We start from the raw sequence: 8866 nt of genomic DNA, 5'->3' as shown, positions 1-8866 counted from the left end.
CTCATGGACAAAATCATCCGCGAGCATGACCACAGAGGTTTTTAATTTGCCTAAAGATAACATGCGATTTCGAGATGTGATTAGGGATTGCCATCCCCATGGTAAACATATTATCAACATGAACTGCTGGCTGCCACTTAATAGGACTCTGAGCTGGGAAACAAATCCCATCTTCATCTTTCCAATGGCCATCTTCCAAACACACACGCCACCAGCTGGTTCAGCTTCCCCCTTGAAGCTCTTTGAGGGGGAAGCTGTGTTCGCTCTCAGCACAGCCTCTCTCTCTGGGGTCTCACATCACCAGTGTGCCTCTCTGGGGTCTGGATAAACTGTCCGAAAGGTCAGGTTTACTCTTGGTTCTCTAGAGTGGTACTCTTTGGGAACTCGATGCTAAATGGAAACACAGAAATAACTGACACAAATATACACAACATTTGGTTCAAAGCAATTTACAACATATTTGTGAGGACAGAGATATGTTTGTATTTTATTTCCTCTAAAATGACCAATGATGAGCTCTTTAAAGCCTCCCCATCTGACAGACTCCTGCCCCACCCCCACTGTGACGTCAACAGACTCGCAGTGAGATATTTTTACTTTTCCTTATTGCTGCTCTTCATCCCATACTCTTGCCATTTTCCCAAATCTCATTAAAAAAGAAAAACACACACATAAACAGCTGAGACCAAGTTGGAGGCATGTGATTCCACTCTCATGGTAACTTTTCTTACATTAGAGCGCACACCTTAAAAATGGCCTTGAGTAGCGATTGGGATCTTAAAAATTTACAGACACCCATCTAGATCCAACAATCAGTTTCTCCTCATCCACAGCAAAGAATGAAGAAAAGCAAAGACACATGGAAATAATCAGTCAAAGTGACTGGTACACCATGTGATCCTCAGCCTATACGACCATGAGACCAGAAGAGCCAGATGGTGCCCAGCTACCACTGTCAACCACTCAGGGGGGTCTGTATAGAAGACCCTGGATAGAGTGGGAGAACAATATGGAACAAAACTCAAAATCATTTAAAAAAAAAAAAAAAAAAAAGGTATCAAGTTTGCTGGTCTGATAGAGCCTGATGGAACCCCTGAGACTATGGCCCCTAGCTGCCCTTCAGGTCTGGAATTAAACCTATTTCTGTGGCTTCCAGCCAAACAAAAGACAGGCATATGAGCCAAACATTTACATTGGCTAGATACACTCCCTGGAGAGAACAATCATGGGAGAATAGAAGGGCTGTGTAGCACAGGGAGACAGCTCGGGGGGGGGGGGGGGGGGGCAGGAGTGTGTGGGAGGCAAGGACACAGGGTAGAGGTGGCTATGGGGAGGAAGTGGGAGGAGAGCTGTTGCATTGTGGGAGATCACAGTCAATGTCATGAGACAAAGTGTATGTGAGCTGCTGTATGGAAAGTGAATCTGCTCTGTAAACTTTCACCCAAATCACAATAAAATTTTTTTTAAAAATGGCCTTGCCAAAGTCCTATATAGTAGCCACTGGCCACTTGAGCCTATTTAAATATGTAAAACAATTAAAATTAAGTAAAATGTGAAATTTAGTTCCTCAGCGCACTAGGCACATTTCAAGAGCTCAGTGATCACAGGTGGCTAGTGGCTACTGCATGGGACTTACTGTACTTGTACTGGGCAGCACAGACAGGCCAGTTGCATCATCTCAGAAAGTTCTAGTAGACAGCACTGCTGTAGAGATCGATTTTGGTTGTCAGCAGGATCAAAACTCCTGGAAACAAAGTGACTTTACTGCCTCTTTATAAATGTCCTGCTTTTTCCATGTTTACTATATAAATCCATAATCCTAAGTCAGTTAGGAAACGGCCTCTATAGAGGCCATTACTTGCATGTCTGACCTGCCAGTCAGCTTGGGTAGCGCCTTCCATGATTAACAAGGTCCCATGATCCAAGGGTATCTTCACTCTTTCCACATACGTGTAGTCTCCATTCTCTTCCTAGAAAACAGCATTTGTCACATTGACTTTTTTGCTTGTCTCATCCAGATGGAATAAAATCTGACAGTGGTCAAAGAAACAGAAACCCCTACTCCTCACCCGGGCTGCAGTGGCTCTGTCACTTAGCAGCTGTTTGACTTTGGGCAAGATAGTTCACCTCTCTATATCTCAAATTCACACATTTGTAAAACGGAGATGATGAAAGTACCAGCCATGTAGCATTCTTGTGAGTAACTGCGATTATACGACGTGTTGCTATGATACATATTGATATAATGTGTACATCACTCATAGATGGGCAGATAGTAAGATACAGATGTGAGGTATTATTATCAGCATCCAAAATGCAGAAAAGCCCGTTCTGACCTGTAAAGAAATTAAATGTCATCGATACAAGTATCCTCTGTCTGCCTCAGTCTGTGCCAGGCCTTTTGACATCTTCAGTGTGGGAAAATGGGCTTTGAAACACAACACAGTGTGCTTAAGTCCTGCTTCACCTTTTTGCACTAAAATTCACTGATCAGTGCCTACGGCAAAGTTCACCGCAGCTCTTCTCGCCAGTGCTTTGGTTCTCTGCAGACACATTCCTGTCTCTTTGCAGAACAGTAAGATTTTTCTCAAAGAAGGAAGTTCTGGTTTGACTAGAACAGTGTTGCCAAACTGTGACTGGCTGCTTAAGCTTTGGAGGATGGATCACAACTCCTGTAAAGTCAGGATTGCAATGCCTTGTCTTTATGCTGACCCCTTCTTCCAGAGGAGCCCTGGTGGCACAGTGGCTAAAGCACTTGGCTGCTAACCTAGAGGTCGGTGATTCAAACCCACCAGCTACGCTATGGGAGAAAGATGCGGCAGTCTGCTTCTGTAAACGTTGCAGCCTGGAATATCTGATGGGGCAATTCTACTCTGTCCTGTATGGTCATTATGAGTTGGAATCAACTCAACAAGGAGTTCTGTTTGGTTTTTGGTTTCATCCAGAGAGCTCAAAGTCAAGTGATGGCCAATAGTGTTCTGAATCTTCACAGCAGCCTGCAAAGCACCCAACAGGTGGTGTTACTCCTCTTTCACAGCAACAGAGAGTGCGGTCAAGAGTCGAGACCAGGACAGAGCCAAGCTTTCCAGATTTCCTCACCTCCACTCTGGGCAGAATTCATGGGCCCACCCACTAATCTGCTTCACTTCTGACGCAAGCGGTTACTGTGGGTCATTGCAGGGCTGATTTTCAGAGCAATACCGTGTTTATGTTTATTACTGTAGAGGTGCTTCTGAGAACTTAACTGTTTACAACAATTTCCCCCAGGAAACTCAAAACCAAAACAATAATGAACTTGCATAAACAGCCAAAATGCCAGGCCTCAACCCCTGACAGCAACTTTGTCAAGCACAGTCACAATGTTTACAGGCAGAAGATAGAAGTTATGTTTGAAACAGCTTTCAGTGACTGATTTTAATTGTGTGTCTGCCACCTTTTCTCTTCAGTAATAAGTAATAAACATAACATTTGCCTCTGACTCTCAGCCAATCAGGGAGCAACAGGTGACCCTATCCTCTGGTGGCCCAGCTCCATCTCAGGAAAGCAAAAGGGTGCTTCCTGAAAGGTGTCAGAGAGAGGAGATGTGTGTCCCACTGGAGAAAAGGTATGAGAAAGGAGTGTGTCATCATGAGATTGGAGAGGCCCAAGGCCACTTGACTTAGGCTAGAAAGTCAGTAGTCAAATCAAAGTTGCCCATAGCTAGAAGTAGAAGAACTTCTGCTACCCTCTCCATACACAACCTGAGGGTGCCACGGGGCTTTGGTCTCCAGATCACAGACACCAGTAGGGCAGGAGAGTGAAACAGAGGAAAGCAGATGCTACCCTCACTGTAAGGACAATTTGAAGATGAAGATCTTTCAGACATTAAATACATTATTGGTCAGGGTGCAGGGGTGCTACAGCCAAAGAAGGGAAGAAGTGGGCACTGTAACTTCTGGAAAAATGAAGCAAATCAAAGAGAATTTCAAATGCAAGTGAGAAATATCAGCCCTGACAGTGATGTTCCACAGATCCACATTTCACTTCACGTTCCTGAGACCTGAATTTTTCAAATTCAAATTCGAAGAACGCCTCGTGTGGGTTCTGAACACACTACTCCTAACATAACCATGAGCTATCCCAGACAGCAGAAGAGGGCGAGTCTTCACTGGGGGGAAACTAATCAGCCCGCGGGGGAGACAGCGACACAGTGCACCCACTGTGAGAGCTGAAGCCGTTCCGGCGCTGCCTGTTATTTATGCCTTCCAGCACCCTTGGCTTAGAGAGTGCATTCCTCATTTGCAGATGGAGCTGGGCTAGAAAGAGGACGAGGAATCCTACCACAGCAACAGAACTCACAAAAGCTTCCTTCTCTCTGTGAGACCAGAGTGGCAACAGACCACAGTGCCACCCTTAAACTCACCCAAGCTGCATGGAGACTTTTTACGCTCAGGAAGCAGATAAGGGCCAGAGGAGCTCACGAGGCAGTGCGTGAAGTTTCAAGTTGGTAAACGGGTGAGCAACAGTGGAAGCCCGGGAGGGGCTTTTTAGAGGAGCGCACGCACGGCCATTAAGCACGGCTATGTTACTCAAACACGTCTCTGTAACTCCTCTGATCTACTCAGGACTGTCCTCAAAACAAAACACACCACAAAAACCACAGCTGAGGATAAAATTTTCCATCTCCGATCCCTGCTGAAAGAAGCTTTTAGGGTCACGATCTACAGGGTAAGGTGTATGGCTGATGGTCTTAGTTTTTCATGCACTGGAAACCTCACAAGTAGACAGAGAAAGCAAAAAATATCTATTTTTATATTAATGCTGATCAACACTCTCATTCCTTCCCCAACTACCGTTGTTCATGGGAACACTGAACTGTGTTTTTCAAGGAGTGCTGGGGCTTCCAAAAGTCCCATACTTCCCACTTCCACCTCCCCAAGCTAGTTCCCTACTCAGTTTCCTTCAGAAAAATGCTGTTTAGAAGAAAACAAAACTCTGGGTTTATTTATTGTTACTAACCACCCGATAGACAAGAAATCTAAACATATTTCTTTTTACTGAAAGGAGAATGCACATTATATGAGATCTATTGGTATTGGTCATGTCTCTTTCTTATCCTAAAAAGATGAGCTCTAGTGGCATAGGTGGTTAAAGCATTCAGCTGCTAACCCAATAGTCAGTGATTCAAACCCACCCATTGCTCCTCAGGAGAAAGATGAGGCAGTCTGCTTCTGTAGAGATTTACAGCCTTGGAAACTCTATGGGGCAGTTCTACTCTTTCCTATAGGGTGTCCGGAGTTGGAAAAGAAGTGGCAATGGGTTTGGTTTCTTTTTGATTTTGTGCTAAAAAAGTATTTGAGAAATGAGAAACTTTAATATCATCATCACCACAGTTTTTCTTTGTGGAATATAAAAGTCATAATTGGCCAATAAAGTAAATGATGTAATCACTTGTTCAACGCTGCCTTCCTCCTCTTATGAGTACCACAGGGGCAAGGACTATGCTATCTTGCTCTTCAAAAGTATACTCAATGCCATGATACATACCAATAAATATGTGCTGAGTGGCTGAAGGACCAAGAAAATATTTTTAAAAGTCACCTTTAATCCTTCCATTTAGAGTCCATTCAACACACACACACACACGGAACATCTACACACACAATCATATGCTTTGAATTTTTAACATTATAAGCATTTTTCTACATCTTTATGTATACAGTATTTCAAAAATAAGGTTATGTAATAATCCTTCGTATGAATATATTCTTCCATCTTTACACCCACAAATATTTTCTGACTACCCCTACACGTCAGGCATGGAAATGGAGCTATGGGCACAGCACCCAGGAGCCCACTGCTGGAGGCTGAGATTTTATCAATTCACCACGATTATTGTAAAAAAAGGAAAAGAAAAAAAAAAAAAAAAAACCAGCTACTGCAAGTAGCTCTCAGGCACCGTTTCAGAATCTCTTGCTAGGATAAGAAGGCTACAGTGACCTATACTTCCATCAGGAACACACGACAGTACCTGTCTTCTGACCACACTACAGCACTGAGTGCTATCAACTGACATCATGAAAAAAAATTTAGGGGCAGGATGGCAACTCATTATTCTAACTTCGAGTGCTTTGATTACTAGCATTTAGTACCAGTTAAACATATTTTCACATGTCTATTTGCTGTTTTGAGGAGCTCTGGCGGCCCAGTGGTTAAAGTATTTGGCTGTTAACCCAAAGGTCTGCGGTTCAACCCCACAGCTGCTCTGTGGGAGAAAGACACAGCAGTCAGCTTCCATAAAGATTTACAGCCTTGGAAACCCTATGAGGCAGTTCTGCTCTGTACTATGGGGTCACTGTCGGAATCAACTCCTTGGTAGTGGGTCTGGTTTGGTTTGATTTGCTGTTTGCATTTCTTCTGTGGCGAACTCTCTGTTCGTGTCATTTGTCCATTGTTCTGTGGTATGTTAATGTAAGATTAGTGTCCTCTGTCTATCACACTTGTTCCAAATACTTTTCTCATTTGCCATTTGCCTTTGAATTGTATTTATGATGTTTAACACAGAGCAGCTCAAACATTTTTAGAGCCAATGCTACTGACCTTTCTTTGGCTCTCCTTCAGGGTTTTCATGCTTAGAAAGTCTTTTCCCATCCCAAGAAAAGTTAAGTACACAACTGCATTTCTTCCCTTCTAGTTTTTTTTTTTTTTTTTAAAGTTTACAGTTTTGTAGATGTAACTCTTTAATATACCTGGAGTTGCTGTTGTTGTTTCTCCCTTCCACTCTTCTTTTTATAACAATTTCCAGTACTTTGCCCCAAGGCCTATTTTGTACAGGATCAATACTGTGTGTGCTAGGTGCCAGGCACCTCACTACAGCCCCGGAAGGGCAGTGAGGTTGTTGCTGTTAGTTGCCATGGAGTCGATTCCGATTCATGGCAACCTGTGTATACGAAGTAGAACTGCTCCGTAGAGTGTTCCCAGCTGTGAACTTTCAGAGGCTGTCCAGGCTGTCCTCCGAGGTGCCTCTGAGTAAGTCTGAACCGTCCACATCTCAGCTTGCGGCACAGTGCCTAACCGTCTGAATCACATCCCTCACGGTCTCCTTAAGGAAAGCGACGGCATCCATTTTATCACAAGCAAAGGGAGCTTGAGGGAAAGTACTTGTCTAAGGTCAAAATGTTGGCAGGAAGTAGGGTTAAGACCTGGATCTACATCTGCCTGGCTCTACACCCTGTACTCCTCCAGCTTCAAGGATTCTATTTTTCATCTCACCCCAAAATAATCAGAAAAGGCTGTTCAAAGCAAAATATATTTCCAAATGAATGATCTCAGATAACAGTGAGGCATTTTTTGCTGGAAAGAATCTATGTGAGACGCAACAATTGCCCAGTCCTACCTAGACTGATTTTCCAAGTCAACACTGGTCCCTCACAAGTTATCTAAGAAAACTCCCATCTTTTTACTAAGACTGTGTTTCTAAAAAGAAAATGAGCACAAGCACAGACAGAACAAACTAGAAGCTCAGGAGACACTTGACCTCCACGATTAGTATTACTGGTTTCCACATGGGGAACATCAAGGAGGGCTTCCTTGCTCCAATAGGGCCTCACCGCCTGGAGAGAACTTATACTTAACACAACAGTGGCCAGCATGCCTTGCGGAGAGCCAAGAATTTAGCTGGAATGGAGTAATCACACAGGGAACAGGGAGAGACCAAAAGAGGCTGGGTGCAGATTCCGTAAAGATCTGACAATCTGGGCTAAGGAATCTACATTTTATTCTTTGTAGGAGCAAATAAAGACCTCCAAATGGAAAAACAAAGTGATGGAAGCAGTGTCACCAGCCTAGCTCTCTGCTCCTTTTTCTCTATTCTCTTGCCCACAGTGATAACGTGCATTTCTACAGCTTTACGTATGGTCTCTAAGATTCGTTTCAATTCAATTCAATTCAATTCAACCAATAATTATCTGAGCCACCTGATGAGCAACTGATGTAACTCTGTCCTTTGGCCACCTCATCTGTACAACAGGGATAATTATGGTACCAACCTCACAGATAATGGGAGGATTACATGTAAAGCACTTCATGTTGGGCACAGAGTCAGCACTATCCACTTGTTACTTATTATTACCATTTTCATGTTGTTATTCTAGCAATTTCCAGATGATACCTCCAGCCCAGGCCTGTTGTCTGAGCCCTAGACTTACAGAGCCACCAGTTTATTTTCATTTGGAAGTCTCAGGCATCTCAGACTTAGCATGTGGAAGATGAACTCTTGATTCCCCTACAAACCCTCCTTAAACAACCACCAAATCAAATCTAAAAACTCCTGCTTCTCCCCTCTGAGTAAACACCACCTCTACATACCAGCTGCTCAAGAGACCTTGGAAACACTATTGCCTCTTAACCCCACATCTAAAATATGGCAAATTCTATTGGTTCAACCTCAAAACCATACCTGAAATCCATTTACTTCTCTTCATCCCCTCGTCACTATCTTAATCTAAGCCACCAGTCTCTCACCAAGACAAGTGCTACCAGCTTTTATTTCACCTTTTACTCTCGCCTCACCCAAAACTATTCTCCACATAGGAGCCAAAGGCATCTTTTAAAAGATAGAAACCAAATCAGGCCAAAACTCTCTACTTTCCATTTATTCCCACCATACTTAGAATAAAATCCAAATTCAGAGCTCTAACCACAAGTCAACCCCAGGGTTACAGGTGAGGAGAGACAACGCAGGGACGCCCAGAGTAGCAGGCCGGAAGAGCAGGAGAAAGGGGATAAAAGCCTTGAACCCAGACAGAAGAGCAATCAGCCGAAGGGATTAGGTGAGGAGGGGAAACTCAGACCCACCCAGAGTAGCAGGCTGGAAGAGCAGGAGAAA

The 8866-nt window shown here is 43.7% G+C and overlaps 1 protein-coding gene across 1 annotated transcript in view; it reads right to left on the bottom strand.

Annotated features, from left to right (window-relative positions):
- Nucleotides 1–297: 297 nt before the first annotated feature.
- Nucleotides 298–8866, bottom strand: part of ALKBH3 (alkB homolog 3, alpha-ketoglutarate dependent dioxygenase) — a 50092-nt gene continuing 41523 nt past the window's right edge. The window contains exons 8-9 of the mRNA XM_042781752.1: nt 1872–1970; nt 298–390 (exon numbers count right to left, since the gene is read on the bottom strand). Of these exons, the coding sequence (XP_042637686.1) occupies nt 298–390; nt 1872–1970 (192 nt within the window). The remainder of the gene's footprint in view (nt 391–1871; nt 1971–8866) is intronic.

Source organism: Orycteropus afer, unplaced genomic scaffold, assembly GCF_000298275.1.
Source record: "Orycteropus afer afer isolate SDZICR_OR568_19922 unplaced genomic scaffold, OryAfe1.0 scaffold00165, whole genome shotgun sequence".
NCBI classification, from domain to species: Eukaryota; Metazoa; Chordata; class Mammalia; order Tubulidentata; family Orycteropodidae; genus Orycteropus; species Orycteropus afer.
Note: the sequence above shows the minus strand (reverse complement) of the source record. Positions and strands in the feature narration are given on the sequence as shown.